General features: G+C 51.4%; 1 protein-coding gene across 1 annotated transcript in view; it reads left to right on the top strand.

The window, feature by feature from the left end:
- The window catches only part of LOC133356752 (collagen alpha-5(IV) chain-like), a 130,337-nt gene that overhangs the window by 83,290 nt on the left and 29,620 nt on the right, over positions 1-17,427 (top strand). The window contains exons 70-81 of the mRNA XM_061574409.1: positions 692-736; positions 1,174-1,245; positions 1,785-1,829; positions 3,935-3,970; positions 6,094-6,129; positions 7,069-7,113; positions 8,634-8,666; positions 10,342-10,404; positions 10,569-10,604; positions 12,957-13,037; positions 15,012-15,080; positions 17,385-17,420. Coding sequence (XP_061430393.1) covers positions 692-736; positions 1,174-1,245; positions 1,785-1,829; positions 3,935-3,970; positions 6,094-6,129; positions 7,069-7,113; positions 8,634-8,666; positions 10,342-10,404; positions 10,569-10,604; positions 12,957-13,037; positions 15,012-15,080; positions 17,385-17,420 — 597 coding nt within the window. The remainder of the gene's footprint in view (positions 1-691; positions 737-1,173; positions 1,246-1,784; positions 1,830-3,934; positions 3,971-6,093; positions 6,130-7,068; positions 7,114-8,633; positions 8,667-10,341; positions 10,405-10,568; positions 10,605-12,956; positions 13,038-15,011; positions 15,081-17,384; positions 17,421-17,427) is intronic.

Below are 17,427 nucleotides of genomic sequence, written 5' to 3'. Positions count from 1 at the left end.
GGATAGAGATCACTTTGAAGCAATCTCAGAAGTGTATCGGGTAATATCACTTTCTTGCAGGCCATTCTTTAACACGGAGCGATGAGTGATGCTTATAGGACAAATTGTATTGAAATTGTAAAAAAAATCCGTGACATCACGTTGCAAGGGGGCTGTTTCTTGAGACACCGTGATACACTGCTGATCGTTAGGGTTCTTGTGGCATGGCGCCAATCGCGCAAGCAGAAATACAATTGGAGATTAACAAAATCATTGCCTTTGGTGCGGTGGAAACGTCACTTTGCCTTGCTGCCGGTCAGCACGTCCGTTTCTCCGGATGCCGGCACCTCAAATCCCGCGAGGCTCGGCCGAGATAACGACCGCATTTCAGGGCCCCGTGCCTAACGGGCATCGTTACAGACGTGGGGCTCGTTTAATTTAAATTCCTGTTTCGTCCGTGCACAGTGCGTGCGTCCGCGCGCTAAGAAATAACTCCGAGCCAGTCGGTCGCTGCCCAGCGTAACAACAACAAGAAGGAAAGTTTCCCATCTGCTCTGCAGAGTCAAAACTTAACGCGACCCTGCACGCGACCCGGTGCAAATGAGGGGGCGACTTCGCAAAGTGAGTGCCCAGCGAAGTGTGAACGGTAACCACGCGCTCGACTGACGCCCACCCCCCACCTCCCCCCCCCCTTTTGTGTCTCTTTGCCCAGGGAGATCGTGGTCGCACTGGGGACTACGGGCCGAGAGGAGACAAGGTACGGTCGAATTCGCATTTGAAACCCTGGCTGCTGGCTATAATAAGGGAATGCCACCATTACGGGTTTACAGATTCCGCGCTCCGTGCCCCGAAAGACTCCATTGACAAACATGTACCCGTTAACTTGATTAGATTCCGGGCGGGTTTTTAATGTGGGCGCTCCGAGTTCGATTCCCGCTCACGGCAAACGCCAGCGATGATTATCTGAAACGGTTCTGGGCCTCCCTTAGGTCGGTCGACCCAGCCTAAAAATGAGTGCCTGGGGAAGTGTATCAACATCAGCACTGGGCAGACAAAGGCGGTCAGGCGTGGCGATGGCCACCCCTGTCGTGCGGCGGTCGTAGCGGCTCGCGAACGGCACATCGCCCCAACAGCCTGTTCACAGGCCACGCGGCGGCATCGTTGCGTTTGTCTCCCGCTCTGTGTTGGCCACAGGGAGACGCAGGCGCGAAGGGAGACAGAGGGGAGAGAGGCGACCCGGGAACACGAGGACGCAACGGCCAGGCAGTGAGTGTGGGTGCCCCGGTGCTCCACGCGTGCTGGTGGTTGGTGGTGCGGTGATGGTGCGGTGGTGAGCACGTCGTGCCACGAACCCGGTCAACTGAGTTCGATTCCCGGCCATGGCTAATATTGGTGGCTGCGTGATATCTGAACCAATCCTGGTAACTCCCCTAGGTGGACTCAGCCTTAAATGAGTGTGCGTTGTGTGAATGTCAGCGCTTGGGGAGATGAAGGAGACCAGGTGTTATTTTCAGAATCAGAATATTTATTCATACTGGGGGAATCCGATGAACTATAAAGCTCTTTTCACAGATGTCTATCCCTTGCCCACCATTCTCACATTAATCGGTGCTCCCTTAACATAACTTATAGAGTGGTGGCGCAGCGGTTAGCACACTGACCAAATCACCTGAAATGCGCTCGACCTCCTGCCTTCGATTGGCAATGCTGACAAAATCCCTCGTTGTACTGTAGTTCTATGCTGCCACATCTGTGCTTCTCACCTTAATCGTCACCTCTGAACGATCGCATTTTTGTGCTTTCAGGGGAGCCCAGGAGCCCCGGGAACCCCAGGGAAGGATGGAGCCCCGGTGAGCCACCGCGGGACACTCACCTCAGATCAAATTCATTCGTGTGCCGCTCGTGCCATCCTTACGCCCGTTCTCATAGCCACGGCTCGGCTCACGCTTGGCTCCGGCTCCGGCTCAAGTGAGCTGGACGAACGGCCGCTTGTTCCCGCCTGCGCTTGACGACGGTCCCGCGGGCCGTGGGTCAGGTCGCAGCCTGCCCGTGGTGTGGACTGGCGCACCGCCGCCGCCGCCCTCGCTTCGAAAGAGCCGCAGCCGACGTTTGGCGCTGTTCAGTGTATTTGCTGTGATCCCACATTTTCTCCGTGTGTGTGTATATGATGATAGCCGTAGTGTAGTGGTTCCGCGTACTGCGTTACGGACCCGGCGACCCGAGTTCTGCTCCCGCTCAAGACCAATAATGGTGGCGGATATTTTAGCTGGTCCCGGGCCTCCCGGATGTTGACTCGTGCGGTGATGGTTGACTACCCATCCCCTCGTGTGCCCTGCCGGCCTTCATAGTTACTTGCTATAACAACACTTGCCCCAACAGTCCGTTACAGGCCACACGGGGAGTGCACGTGACCTCGTGTGCGAGTGTGTATGTGTACATTTGATGTTTGTGTTCCGTGTTCATTCCCTCAGGAGCTTTCATTAATTCGACCGTTCATCGTTCATTATGAATTCACCTCGCACGCTGCTTGCTGATTCCCTTGCTTGCATCCGCCTGGGCACGGGGCAGCCTCGCCACCGCACTGGCACAGGAGTTGAACCTCGCCCACGTAGATCACTACAGCGACGAGCGTCTCGGAGCGCAGGGACACACGGGAGCGAACCGAGCGAGAGAAGGAGTGAAACGGAGAGGTTTCAGGGCGTCCGATCGCAACGTGGATGACATCGAAAGTTTGGAGGAGGAACTTGAAAGCAGAGAGAGAGAGAGGGGCGGGCTGGGGGGTGGATCGGTGAGAGTTAAATTATGAACTAAACTATTTTTTATTTTACCAGCTAAGGCCCACTGAGCTGCATAGCTCTTTTTTCAGAAGCGTCCTGGCCACAAATGATAGCTCAACGAAGTGGCTTATCGCGTGTAAATCTATAGCAGCAATACCCTCGCAACGCACGTTGATTCTACACGTGGAGGGACAAACTGGAAGGACCCGGAGAAAAATCCACGCGACCACGGGGAGAGAGAACACGTCAACTCCAACTATACAGCAGGCGTCAGGGTTGGGATCAAACCACGACCTCGTGCATTCCAGGCGAGGCGGTAAACATCTCGCTTTCTCGCCTTCTCTGCTCTTCGGCGCTGCGAGTGAGCGATGAGCATTGCGCCTCGGCTCATCGTTCGCAGCTTCGCACCAACAAACACCTGCTGATGCTGCTGCTACTGCTGCGAGCGGCTGGGAGATTAATTATTTATAAAATTGTAAAATCATCGTCCGAGTTGGTGCCCGCCTCCCCCCCTTGCCTCCCCCCCCCCCTCCGTCCCCTTGCGTCACGGCGGCCCCTGTGGGTGTCGCGTCAGGCGCGGGGCGACGGGGATAATTGCAGCCTCGTCGACGCGCCGCTCCGTAATTGTTATTTTGTAAAATCGCTACCGTCTGTTGTCTTCGCGACGACACGCGACAATTGGGAAATTGGATCAAATTTTCACAAACGCTGATGTGATCTAATTGAGCCATTTCATTTGATGCAGTTGAAATGTTTGGTGCAAATGCGCGTGCGGGTGTGCGTGCGGCGCGAATGGGGAGCGGCGGTGCAGCGGTTAGCGCGTTGCGCTACGAAACCGGCGACCCGAGTTCGATTCCCGCACGCGGGCAGCACCGGTGACGGTTATCTGAACCAATCCTGGGCCTCTCCTAGGTCGACTCAGACTTAAATGAGTACCTGATGCGGTGTGTAGTAAACATCGCCACTGGTGAGACGAAGGCGGTCGGGCGTGGTGCTGGCCACCCACCCCCTCGTGTGCCGTGCCGGCCTTCATAGGTGCTACTCGCTAACAGCACTTGCCCCAACAGTCTGTTAAGGCTATACGGGGGAGATCTTTGTCTTTGTGCATCCGTATATGTGCGTCTGCGCGTGTGTGCTTTTTGTTGTTCTGATTTCTCATTTTACTCCACAAACCCCAGGGTGCACGCGGGGAAAGGGGCCTGCAAGGAATTGCCGTGAGTACCGCTCCCTCCTCCCAGCCGATCTGTGGCAAAGAGAAGTATGCAGCGTTTGAATCGTGAGAGTGGACACTCGTGAGGCGAGTGGGCCAGCTGCATCCCAAACTTTTTGACACACACAGGGGTCGAGCCGTATGCTGTCTGCTTCTGTTAATAACAAACAACTTCACAAGGATGCCCCCTTCTCCGTTCAACACGGGGACCCCCTGCGGCTACTTGCCTACCTCGAGCCTAAACAATCCCAAAAAAGCCATTAAACATTCCTTCCCAGCTGCCGCTGAAATTGTAGTATACAACCTCGCAGCTTCGCACCAGGTGGATCGGCTTGAAGCGAGGAGCGCAACTGGGTCGCGGTGCCACGGTGCGTGGAAGGGAGCAGCCAACCACAGGAGTGGCATTTGATTCCCGGTTTCCCCGACCCTCCCCCCCCCACTTCGCCACCGCCCGAGCAAAGTGTCAGAAGGCATCAAGCAGAAGCAGGTGAACGGTATGCGCCCTTGGGGGGTCTCCTGCCAGCCTGCCGGGCCATCCAGCAAGGCTCTGTCTGCCAATATCCTCGGAGAATAGCTCTAGTCGTCCCCTTCCTCTTAACCACCAAACACATCCCCCCCACCTCCCTCCCTGCTGGGAATCATGATTATTTATGGATCGCACGCTCAACGAAAGCGACGGACCTCTAAAAAAAACTACCGCTTGGCTCACCGGGCCACGGGTGATCTCCGTGGAATGGGCTGGGCGTCCGACGTGAGAACGCCGCCCGCCTCCCCACACAGAGAGGGATTGTTGTGGGCACAAACATCCAAAGGAGGCTGCCTCCTCACCTCCCTGCGTCGCTCGTCGGATTTCCGTCTTCAAATCAGCCGCTGCGGCCTGCAGCCCCAGAGGTCTTTAGAGCCGCAGTCGCGAGCAATGCGAGGCTTCGTGGGCGTCAGGAAATAGGATGAGGTGGAACGGAAGCAATTGGTCTCCCGTGGACGCTAAGGGCTTGCAGGACAAAGCTTATTAGGGCCAACTTTAACGGAAATGGGAAGAGTGTTTTGCGATTTTTTTTTTTGCTCATAGTGCATTGCTGTTGCTGAGTCGTCTCGGGTGGGTTTTGCGTTTTTCTTTCTGGCGTTGTGCTCTTTCCGTAATTGTGTAAACAAATTATCCAGAAGTTTGCGGTGACAGTAGTGGCTTTGTATTCTTCGAAATTAGTTTTTTTATTAAAGTATTTCTGAGAGTAGTTAAATACATTCGCATAAATTAATGAGGCATAATTCCAACTTTAGGTTGTTGTGGCTTTTCAGAAGCCGGTTGCTACAACTTGTCGACAGAGCAGGTAATATAACCTGATTAAACACGTTCTTGTCGCACGCAAATTGTTACAACGCTTCCCAATAGCAAAGCTCAGTTTTTCCCCCAAGGCATTTCAGACCTGCTGTCAGCCAGCTCAAGCCGATTAAAAGTTACCAAAGATGTGTGGGGACGTAGCGTACGTGCAATTTTTACTTGGAGACGGAAATATGGGCACGTGGATTCGAGAACAAACACGGATGTGGAGACATCGTATTCAGTTGTTGAGGAAACTAAAAGGATTTGGCCAGGACATGGTCAATAATTATAGGAGGGATTCTGGACGAAGGATAGGACTTGCAAATGAGTGGCAGCCCAAGGAAGGGAACGCGCCGGAGAGGATGTCCGAGGCGGAGATGCAGCGAGATGTTGGGTCGACAACTTGTGGGGTGGTGTGGGGTGTTGTGGGCCCTCATCCAGCAGTGGCTACATCAGAGACACCAATGCCTCGGTGACGCACTGCATTGTGGGCGGGCCATGTCTAGAGAATTGTGGGGGTCCTGCTACGTAACTTTAATTGGGGGGGAGGGGGAGGCCATCCCCAAATAAATAGCATTGAACTTTCTTTGTTATTTTTACCCTTTCCTCTGAGCTTAGGGCCCAGTAAAGTTTTATCCCCCTCCCTCCTCATCCTCTCGTCTGGCCTGGCTCTGTGCGCGCACGCACGCACCCACCCACCCACGAGTTGGATTCTCAGTGACGCCGGTGCTCGCGCTTGAGTGGGCGGATGGGCCGGAATGGGTGTCCTTTAACGCGCGTGATTTGCGGTCGGTGTTTGTTCGCAGGGAGCCCAGGGAGATCCCGGAGCCTCGGGCATCCCGGTACGAGCAAAACACGCGTCAATTGTACCTGCCGCTGATTAATACATTTACACCGTAATGTGGAAGCATTGATTTTCCGTTCCACTACGCCTACCGCTGGAGATGTATGCGCTCTACAGGGCTATTACTGGCACCATGCAAAGGCAGGAATAACGTGGCTTTTAATTTATATACGCGCGAAAAAACCTCACCAAGTCTCGCAAGGCTTTTTTTTTCACGAGGTGTCCCGCTACCATGACGATTTTTTTCGCCAATTCCTTAAACTTATCTTAAAACTAAACAACTTTTTAGGGCCCACTCAGCTGCATAGCTTTTTTTCAGAAGCGAGCGACCTTTGGTCACGAATGATAGCTCAACGAAGTGGCTTATCACGTAGACATTTTTAGCGGCTAAATACTCTAAACGCACATCGATTCTAAATGGGGAGGGGAAAACTGGCGGACCTGGAAAAATATCCACGCGACCACGGGGAGAGACAGAACATGCAAACTCCAAATAAATTAGCGGCCTGGCTTCATGTGGGAAAGAAAAGGCTTGTGCTCAGGTGGGGGGGGGGGGGGGATTGGCCTAGCAGTCTAAAGAGTAGGGCCTCTTCGTTGGATAATTAGATAGCAATTCTTATTTTCATTGCCGATAACTAAAACGCCCGGAGTGTGCCGATTTTGTCGCATCTCCAATCGCTAAGCAGCCTGACAAGTGCTGGCTTGGGCGACCACCGTGCTTGATAGGGCTTGTGGAGGCTGCTGCATAGCTAGGGGGCAAGGCAGTAGAGAAATCAATTGTCGTGCTGTACTTTGCTCCGTGCCTTCACCAGCATGGTGAAGTATGCTCAAATAACCGACCAAGACCCACACGGCTAGGGGTGGCAGCAGACCGGCAAAAGGGCTGTCTGTGTACAATTTTCATATTTGAATAACATTTCTTATGTTTTGTTTTCAGGGCCCCCAAGGAACTAAAGGACCTCAGGGACCTCCTGGAGCAAAGGTGATGAACTGGAACCCTGCATGCTTTGCCCTCTGAAGAGGGACCACGGCACAAACGGTGGAGATTTTGGGTCCAAACTCAGGCCTAGGGTTTCATCCCAGAGCCGTGGCTACTACACGTTTTGCCACGGTTACGGCACCAAAGCCTTCGAGCCAACGGCCGCCACTGTTTGCTTCATTCCAAATAATTCGGCTTCACATTCAGGCAGCAGCGCCTCTGCTACGGCAGTGTTACAGCCACGCACGAATAAAGTGCGTTCTCAATCATCGCGGATTAATGGCCTCGGCTCTGATGGGTAGACATCGCCATGCGACAGATGCTCTTTGCAGGGCATTTAAAGTGCTTGCCCTCATTGTGGCAAAGATGCCTTTAGGTATGGGCTTTGCAACTCTAGCTTTCAGAGCTATTTTCCTGAAAGAAATTTGAATGGAAATAGCTTCATCGCATAACATTGATTGCCAGTGGCCTCTCTTCAGACCAGGAAGAAGGGCTATTGCCCAGAACATTACATGAGCCTATGAATGTTCTTGTTCTAAGGCGGTGGTTCTTAACCTGGGGTGCACACACCCCCTGGGGGTGCGAGAGGCCCTATCTGAGAACCAAAGGGGTTCAGGCTGCAGTGAAGGTTAAGAGCCACTGTTCTAAGGTAACGTGAATGATAACAGTAACGTTTGCCCCCCAACCCGGTGGATTAGCCACTGGCACCGCTACAATCTTGGGTTCAACCCTGGGTAGTGGCCAGTGACTGCACACAAATACCATACGGTTTTATTTGAGTTTTCAGTTTCATTTGGCAGAAATTCTGGTTTTGAGAAATCGACCTTTTTCCGACTGCCATGCGACAGACATCTCTACTGCATGCAGGAAGTCGTGGGTTCGATCCAGACCCTGACGCCTGCTGTATATTTGGAGTTTGCACGTTCTCCCTGTGGTCGTGTGGATTTTTCTGTGGGTCCTTCGGGTTTTCCCTCCGCATTTAGAAGCAACTTCACCCGATGTCGTCAGATCTCAGAAGCTAAGCAGGCTTGATCGTCGTTGAATGGGTGCCCACCGTTAATGAAACAGGTGTTACAGGCAACTGCAGGGCCATGTAGATTATTTGGCTGATTTACATTTCTACGTGATGAGCCGTTTCGTTGAGCTATCATTTGTGGCCACAGTCGCTTCTGAAAGAAGCTAATAGCTCAGTGGGTTTTACCTGGTAAAATAAAAAGTTTAGTTTTACGTGGGAAGGTGCCATGGCCTCTTTCGTATACGAGCCAATTCTAGGCAACTCAGATGGAGATGTGTAATAATATCTCTTTCCGCAGGCCGTTCTCAAACACACGGTGGGGTGAGTGGGGTGGTGGTGGGGGGGGGAGGCGGATGCACTGCTCTGCAAGAGTTTCCGACTGGACACTTTGTCTCAGGGCGGAATAAAAATTGATAACGAAAAACAAAATCCCCTAACTAGTTTCGCAGACAGACGTGACTGTAAGCTCGTTAACAAAACCCGCCGTTGCTTCCCGTGACGTGTGCAGGGAGATGAAGGCTTGGCTGGACCGGCGATCCCGGTAGGTGCCAACTTGGCAGACGTGAGCGGCGTGCTGCCGTTGCCACCCTCTGCCCTCTGCCTGCATCTGAGCCCACATTAGCGTCTTCCGCTCGTACATGAGTAAATGAGATCCACGCACGTGTGCTCCAGTGGTGGAGCGAGCGGTTCGCAATCTGAAGGTTTGCGAGGATTGATACAATAGGTCAACAGTATGTTGTCCTGTGGGGGAGACTTGCCCTCGGCATAGCAATGTGGAACTTCCACCACTGCCTCCCAATGGCTACAAACAAGAGATCAGCAGTGTCCCGAAGCGCATCTCAACAAGAATTCACTTTGACTTGGAAATAACTTTGGCTTGCCGATGTTATTTATTTATTGAGTAAATTATCCTTTCAAGAGACTACTTGGCACAAGGGGAAATGTCCTGTTTCTGTCGAAGCCCCCAGTCTACCTTTGCTTAGTTGGGGGTGGGAGGGGGGGAGGGTGCGGGTTGCTCTCTCCTCTGGTCTGGAACTCCCTTCCCTCTATTCAGGTCCAGGCTGAAAATCTTCCTCTTCTCCCCTGCCTGATAGCCACTGGGCCAAACCACCAATTGTATTCCTGTTTTTATTCTATCGAGTCTAGCAATTTGACCTTAGGGCCAGTGGGAGTCTGAACTCGTCCTGGGCAAATTTATCTTCATAAACGTGTCCCCAGCGCGTTGCGTCAGCGCGAAAACACGGAGGATGAAGGCACCCAGGTCTGGGCGGTTGCCCGCCACGCTACCGCATCATGAGTCATGCGGCCCTGGTGCCACGGTGGGAGATGTTAACTCCCTCGCCTGATATACAGGAGTTCGTGGGCTCGATCCCGTCCCTGACGATTACTGTATGTCTGGAGCTGGCGTGTTATCCCTGTGGTCGAGGGGGTTTTCTCCGGGTCCTCTGGTTTGTCCTTCCATATTTAGAAATATGCGTTTAGAGTATTTAGCTGCTATAAATGTCCACATGATAAGCCACTTCGTTGAGCTATTATTTGTAGCCAGGTCGCTTCTGAAAAAGAGCTGTATCGTTCAGTGGGCCTTACCTGGTAAAATTAAAAAAAGAGTTTAGTTTAACAGTTGCTTGCTAACAGCACGTGATAACACAATGTGGGCAAGGCTACGTGGGGGGCAGTCTTTTGTGTGGCTTGTGGTGTTGCCGTGGGATAATGGACTGCACTACAAACCGAGTAACATGGTTTTGACCCCGAGGCCAATTTGGCCTTGGTGCAGTGTAAACATCGGCAAGGGAGGGGGGGAGATAAGGGCAACTGGGTGTGATACATTCCACGCCGCGGTGGCGAGATGTTAACTACCTCGCCTGGTGTACAGGAGGTCGTGGGTTCGATCCCAACCCTGACTCCTGCTACTGTATATTTGTAGTTTGCAAGTTCTCCCCGTGGTTGTGTGTATTTTTCTCTGGGTCCTCTGTTTTTTTCCTCCGGCATTTATAAACATGCGTTTAGAGTATTTGGCAGATCATTTGTGGCCAGGTAGCCTCTGAAAAAGAGCTATATAGCTCAGTGGGCCTTACCTGGTAAAAGAAAACAATGTTTCAATTGTTCACATCACCTCCTTCGCGCACTGCACCGCTCGCTAACCCTGGCGGGTGCTCTCTGTGCAAGCGGCGTGCATGGATCCGTTAACGCTTTCTTTTCTCTCCCCTTGGCGGCAGGGCCCTCCTGGGGCCCAGGGACCCAAAGGCCTCCCCGGCGCGGCAGGGATGCTGGGGCAGCCCGTAGGTCCCACACGAGCCACCGCGGCGTCGCCGCCACCGCCGCCACGCGTTCCGTTACTGATCATCGGCGAAAACGCTTCCTTCGTTACATGTTAGCGATGGCGTGGCCTCGCCGCGACACGTATCGGTTTTGTTGTCTTAATTTTGTTTCTCTCTTGCCGCAGGGACCCAGCGGTGAAAGCGGTGCGCCTGGAGCAAAGGTCACTACGAATTTTGCTTTTTGTAAATCTGAGCGGGCTTGTTAGGTCTCTCCTTCCCCTATTCTTGTCATTTTATTCTTTGGCCTCTGATATTATTTTTGTTTTTTGTTGTTGCCTTGTCTGATTATGATGCTTCCTGCCTTCTTTCGCGACTAACAGCCTTCCTTTTGCAACGTCTTGCCTCTAGGCTTTGAATTATGTTGGGACCAAAATATCCACGAGCTATTATAAGAAATATATGTGCCTAGATTTCTTATGATACGTACGTATTTAAACAAAAAAAAAAAGGCCTCTTGGTCACGTGCGATCTGACTTCACCTTGTGCAGCAAAGCACAGCGCTTCGTTGTCCAGCAAAACCTGACAACGCATCGTTGAGCCAACACTTCTGAGGAGCCAACTTTGTCTCACCGGCCAGGCCGCCGTGGCTTTGATGGCGATTGGCCTTTGCGCTCAAATGGGCCTTACCTCGACTCGACCCCCAGGCCTGTTGAACACCCCAACGGAAGGGCGGAGGCTCGCGATGCAAAGATTACCCGTCCGTGCATTGAGCAAAGGTCGGAGGTGACTGAGTTGCTCAAATGACACATATTGGCCATGTTAGAACAATGACCCAGCTCTACTAGGTCAGCGTACGCGCGTGTGTGTGTGTGGATTGCTAGCGGTTAGCGCGCCGCGCAATACTAACCCGGCGACCAACACCGGTGTCGATTATCTGAACCGGTCCAGGGCCTCCCCTAGGTCGATTCAGCCTCAAAATTAGTACTGGATGCGGTGTGTAGTAAACATTGCTGCTGATGATCATGATGCGGTGTGTAGTAAACATTGCTGCTGATGATCATGATGATCATCGTGACGAACCGCTAAGGGGAAAAATATTGTGCTTGGGTGTGACACATCGCGAGGGCGGATGATGGCAGCCAGAATAAGTAACAGGCGCCTGAGATAATGTCCCCGGTGGAGATCGAGTGATGAAATCGGATCATGTGGGAGTACGATAAGTGTCGTAAATTGATGGTCTCACCCTAGTCACCAATGACCGCGTCAAAGGAAATCCCGTTCAGTCGGTTACGCACTTAATTTGGCAGATATACAGCAAATATCAGTTTGGGTGTCATGCAACAACAACAACAACACTACTCTCCAGCGGCCGAGGGAGTTGTAAAAGTGCTGCCGCTGATTGTGTGGATCAGAGGTCACTGCGAGAAGGGATCTCAGAAGTGATTCTGCGATACTCTTTGGTTTTGTCAGTAAAGTCACGTAGGTAAAAAATTTAAATAAATTAAATCACGACGCTTAAGTGTGTCACACTTAGCGGTGTGCTTTCGCTAAATAAATTAAGCGATGTGCTTTCGCTAAGTTGTCCCCACCTGAAGAAGGATGCTTTTGTTGCGCCCGAAACGTCGTGATTTAATTTATTTTAAAAAATGTTACCTACGTGACTTTACCGAAAAAACCAAAGAGTATGAATCCTTGCAGTCACGAAAACTTCAAATCTGATTCTGCGATGTCCGCTTCCGTGGGCCATTCTCCGCCACAAAGGGAGCATTGCACTAACCCATCAAATCAGTCGTTGTACGAGATGACTCGGCAGTGCAAGCGAGATTTAAAAAAGTAAATAAATAAATAAATGCGCGACTAAACAAATATAAGCCGAAGATAGATGACGTTTAAAAGAATCCTCGGCCATCTGATCATCGCGCATGTCTTGTTCCTTCTGGCCTCGCGCCAGCACCGAAGCCGCACACCAGCACGTTGGCGTTGTCGGGAACATCATGAGGCGAGCGCTGGGACGCTAATCCCATCGAAACTCATTCCGCGGTCCGGCCCCGCCGAGTATTTTTCAGGCGGACGGGAGCTTCCTAGGGAACACTTAGGGCGAGCGCTCTTGGCTAAACGAGCGGGAGCAGAGGCCAGACCCAATTACGAGCGGGGCAGATTGAAGGCTGCTTGGGTGTGCGTGTGTGTGTACGTGTGTAAGTGTGCGTGTGTAAGTGTGTGCGTTGTGTGGGGAGCGGTAGTGTAGCGGTTAGCGCTACGCTGTGCTATGAACCTGGCGACCCGGGCTCGATTCCCGCTCACGGCCAACACCGGTGACGATAATCTGAATCGGTCCTGGGCCTCCCCTAGGTCGACTCAGCCTTAAATGAGTACTTGGTGCGGTGTGCAAACATCGCCACTAGAGAGACAAAGGCGGCCGGGCGTGGTGTTGGCCACCCACCCCCTCGTGTGGCGTGCCGGCCTTTATAGGTGCTCACGAAAAGCACTTGCCCCAACAGTCTGTTAAGGCTACATGGGGGATCTTTGTCTTTCTTGAGTGCCATGTGTTTTCCGTGTGTGTTTTTGTGTGTCAGGGGAAACCGGGACAGCCAGGAGTTCCGGGAAGGGATGGCAGCCCCGGACTGAGAGGGTTGGATGGGATACCAGGCCGAATGGTGATGCATGGCGCACACACACACATACACTCTGACACAAACGAAGATGCTCACGCACACATATTCACATATACACTCGCGCACAAGCTCAGATACACTCTCCATGAAGCCTGAACAGACTTTAGGGGTAAGCGCTGTGAACGAGGGAGGTGGTGGCCAGCGGCGATGTTTATACACCGCACCAGGTACACATTTGTGGCTGAGTCGACCTAGGGGAGGCCCAGGACCGGTTCAAATAATCGCCACCGCTGTTGACCGTGAGCAGGAATCGAACTCGAGTCGCCGAGTTCATAGCGCAGTGCGCTCTCCGCGACACTCCCGCTCCCCGCACACTCGTACACGCTCGTATAGAAGCATGCGTATGTGTACATATGGAAAAAAGACATAGATTCTCCAAATAGACTGTCACAAACTATCGGGGGATAGTGCTACTCGTGAGCTCCCATTCTGGCCGGCACATTGTTACAGCCTGACCATATTCATAAAGTAATGATATACTGTGTGCAGCGCTTAATTTCAGCTGGACCTGTCCGGATCAGAGACCCGCAATATATATTTCCGCAATCCGGCACACAACGTCGATTATGCCTCTCTCGCTCTGCATGGCTGTGGCTACGAGTCACTTGCCTGCATCAGTCTACCGGCGAGCCGGAGAGAGCGCAGTGAGAAAGTGCAGCCCTGCGTGTGTGGAATTGCTTCGTGCAGAAATGTCAGCGCCAGCTCCCGACGGTTAACCGGAGCTCAAGTGGGAAATCTACATCGAGTTTCAGCCATGTGTTCCATTCTGTACAACGTAGAGCATTAAGAACACTACGCGGCAATCGCGTTTACTTAATTCGTTGAATGCGTGGACCATTTCCCGTGATTGCAGCTTCAGCTGGCATTCAAATTCGTGGCGCAGATGATGACGGAGAGGCCAAAGCTCAATCTTAGAGGCCCAGATCCCAGTTCAATGAGTTCAGACTTTATTCCCACGCGGAGCAGAGATTGTCCTGCTAATGATCGTAATGCCCTGTAACAGAACGTTCAATACGCAGTCTTTTTACGACCCGACGCCCCCCCCCACCTCCCGGTTCTTTGCCATTTGCGTGACCACACGAGGACCTTTTAAAGATTCTACTTTTGTTTTCACTTGTCACAGAAAGACAGGAGGAATTGTTCTTACGCTGGGGGGCAGATGTTAATGCCGCGTAATTAGCAGTTCTCTCGTATCATCGTGGGGGGGAGGGGGGGGCGGGCGATGGACTCCGAGGTTTTTGTTGGTGTCACCGGACACACCGCCAACCAGCGACATCGGAAGCAGATGTAGATTTATTTGAAAGTAAATTGTCTGTGAATTGTGACATCAACGAAATTGTTTCCCGTCTTTTTTTTTTTACAATTGTGCCACGGGCTTCTTGTGTCAGGATTCGGAAGATGCTTCCATTTGAATATTTTTGGCAGGGCAGCAGCAGCCCTGTGCGGTAGAGAACAGCCCGTGGAAGATGATATCACAGGAGTACTGCTGAGATTCATTTGAGTGTCTTTTTTTCATATCCACACACTAGGGACAATACACTCGCCCACGTGCCCTGCTGTACAAGTGTTTGCCAAACGGCAGCCGAACCACCATTTATATCATTGTATTCTCAGCGTTAGATAATAATTAGTTTGCCAAATTTGGCGAACAAATCAATTTGAGCAACTTCACTTTACATGGTGACCTTTTTGTGTGTATGCAGTCAGTAGTAGTAACCGGGCTAAGACCATCACCTCTGTGGCCTTATTAGTGACAGAGCTGAGACAATCAACTCAATGCACTTGAGAACCCGGTATTATCAGGGGCACAGCCGAACCGCGGATTTGAACCCAACTTCCCAGCGCTGCCAACTCATGGTTCTGACCCCCTAAGCCAGGCGGCCACATTCACGGGAAATACTTGTCGACTTTTATTTGTTTTTGTTGTTTTCACTGTACCGGTCATCTCTCTTTCAGGGCATGCCAGGGCCTACTGGACTACGAGGACCCAAGGGAGACATGGGCCCCATCGGATCACCCGGCGTGGTACGCACATTCCCCGCGCCGTTCCGTTATCTCCCACGCAGAGGGCACAGCCTCACCGTGGAAGCTGTTGGGGGCCCATCTAGCGAATGGTTTGCCACGGTGGCGAAATTCATTCGCTGGGTGGCTTCTGCGGTGGTGAGATGATAACTCTCTCGCTTGGTGTGCAGGAGGTCGTGGATATGATCCAGACCCTGACGCCTGCTGTATATTTGGAATTTGCATGTTCTCCCCGTGGTCGTCTGGATTTTTCTCCGGGTCCTACGGTTTTTCCCTCCGCATTTTAGAGTCGACATCACGCGTTTTAGAGTATTTGGCTGCTGCAAATTTCCACACGATGAGCAACTTATTTTAGCTCTTGTTTGTGGTCAGGTCGCTTCTGAAAAAGAACCAATTAACTCAGTGGGCCCTTACCTGGTAAAATAAAAATAGTTTAGTTTAGATTAGGTTTCCCGGTGGCTATTGGTCAGAATGCAGATAGGATTCGCTTAGTTTGCCTCCCGATTCATCATTAATCAAATAAGCTCTACAGCACTGTGATTATATTAAGTTGCACAATTATTGGCGATGCTGAGCCGCCTGTTAGTGTCCTTCTGTGTAAAGTATTTAAATGTTCCGTCGTCAGCCTAATCGGCACGCGTGTAACCATCTTCAAAGGAAGAAAATTCGGACTCCAATATGCGACGGATTTCGTCCACATTTTAGCGGGTGTCTCTTGGCCTCATAATTATAGTTTTGAAGATGTCCAGATGCCTACCGAGTAACTAGCGACGCCCACAGTGGCTGGAGACTGTGTTGGAAAAACAGCAAAAACTGTTGTGATATTCCCATGAATAAATATTACACTTTTTGTCTATATATTTTATATATCAGTCCCATAAAAAGTTATTGCGAAAAGAAAATTGGAGGCATAAACTTTTTTGGAGCATCCATCAAACATTTAAGGGATGCCAGCAACGTGGCCAACCCTCGCCCAACTGCCTTAATCCCTCTTGAGTGCAAGGGAAGCCGTGACGCTGGCTTTGTGAGTTTCAGTCTTTCGCTGCACGGCAACATAGGCCCACACACCTCATTATCCACAGTGGCCACTCACACCGCAGGGACGTTACATTCCAACGCTGCCAACGCCTTCAAGTGGAGCGTTGGCAAGCGTGCCTCAAGCGAGTTGCCAGGTGGACCTCAAGCCGTCAGTATTACTGCACATCGCAAACTGACGCAGGATGCTGAGTACAAACTTGGAGCTGCTCCTGAAGCTGCACAACATTGTCACCTGTGCTTCTGTTTAGCTCTTGTCCGTGATATTTTCTCACCAATTTAGCATTGGATGCTCCCTCCGAGAAGCATAATAATCTTAAAAATTGCTCTTATACTTTATTCGCTGTCTTGCCCGACCTTCTTGCGGTAGCTAAAATTGACTTTTTTTTAAAAGTCGCAAGATACCGTGACTATAATTACGAAGTTGGCCACCGCTCATTACTTCCGAGTTGTAGTCGTGGCGCATAAAACATTAGAAATAAAAAACACAATTATTTTTCTCTCTAACTTAATCATATGGACACGGTGCAGTTCATTTGCAGAGAAGGCGCCGTGTGTGAGCACGGGCGCGCCGTTCGATCGCGAACTTCGTTAAATTGCCTGCTTTTGTTTGGACGAGTGTGCTCTGGATGGCCGCATTATTGATCGCTCCTTAGCGTACCCTCGGGATCTTGAGGAGGGGGGGGGGGGACTGCACCAACAGGTGACCTCGAGTTAAGCTACCGACCCCCTCGCTGTCTCTTTGACGAAATCTACCGGCGTCTCTAACCGAGTTGGCGGCGGACGGGGGTGGTGGGGGGGGGGTATTGGGCTAACAAACAACAACAAAATCTACAACAATCCCATCGCGTTCCCAGAGGCAGTGCCATGACCTCGCTCCACTCCATTCTCGTCCCACCCGCCCGCTCGCCCGTCCTTCCGTCCGCCCGCCCGCAAAAATTATTTGTAATTAGCGCGATAACATTTGTTAGTCGCTGTCCTCACGTGTGCGATAATGAGGGGCTCATAATTGGATGCGAGTTTTGCACGCACGTAAAAAAAACACGAACCGCCCCAGCATCTGCGTTTTAAAAAAAAGTAATTTTAGTTCAGATGTTTTAAATTATCGTTTTCTTCACGTGGCTTTTTTTTAAATGCTTCTTCTGCACGGTGATTTAATGCACGTGGCATTGTTAGCCAAAGCACGCTGACGTAACGGCGCATGTGCGTGTTCATTGTGAGTTGTAATTATTATATTCACTGTAAGCTGAGCATTTATTTTTGCTTTTACAGTCACAACCTGGAAAAAAAGGCCCCAGGGGTGAGAAGGTAAAAA

Source organism: Lethenteron reissneri, chromosome 55 (assembly GCF_015708825.2).
Source record: "Lethenteron reissneri isolate LAM-NWPU_2019-01 chromosome 55, ASM1570882v1, whole genome shotgun sequence".
Lineage (NCBI taxonomy): Eukaryota > Metazoa > Chordata > Hyperoartia > Petromyzontiformes > Petromyzontidae > Lethenteron > Lethenteron reissneri.
This window is presented reverse-complemented; position numbering and strand designations above follow the sequence as displayed.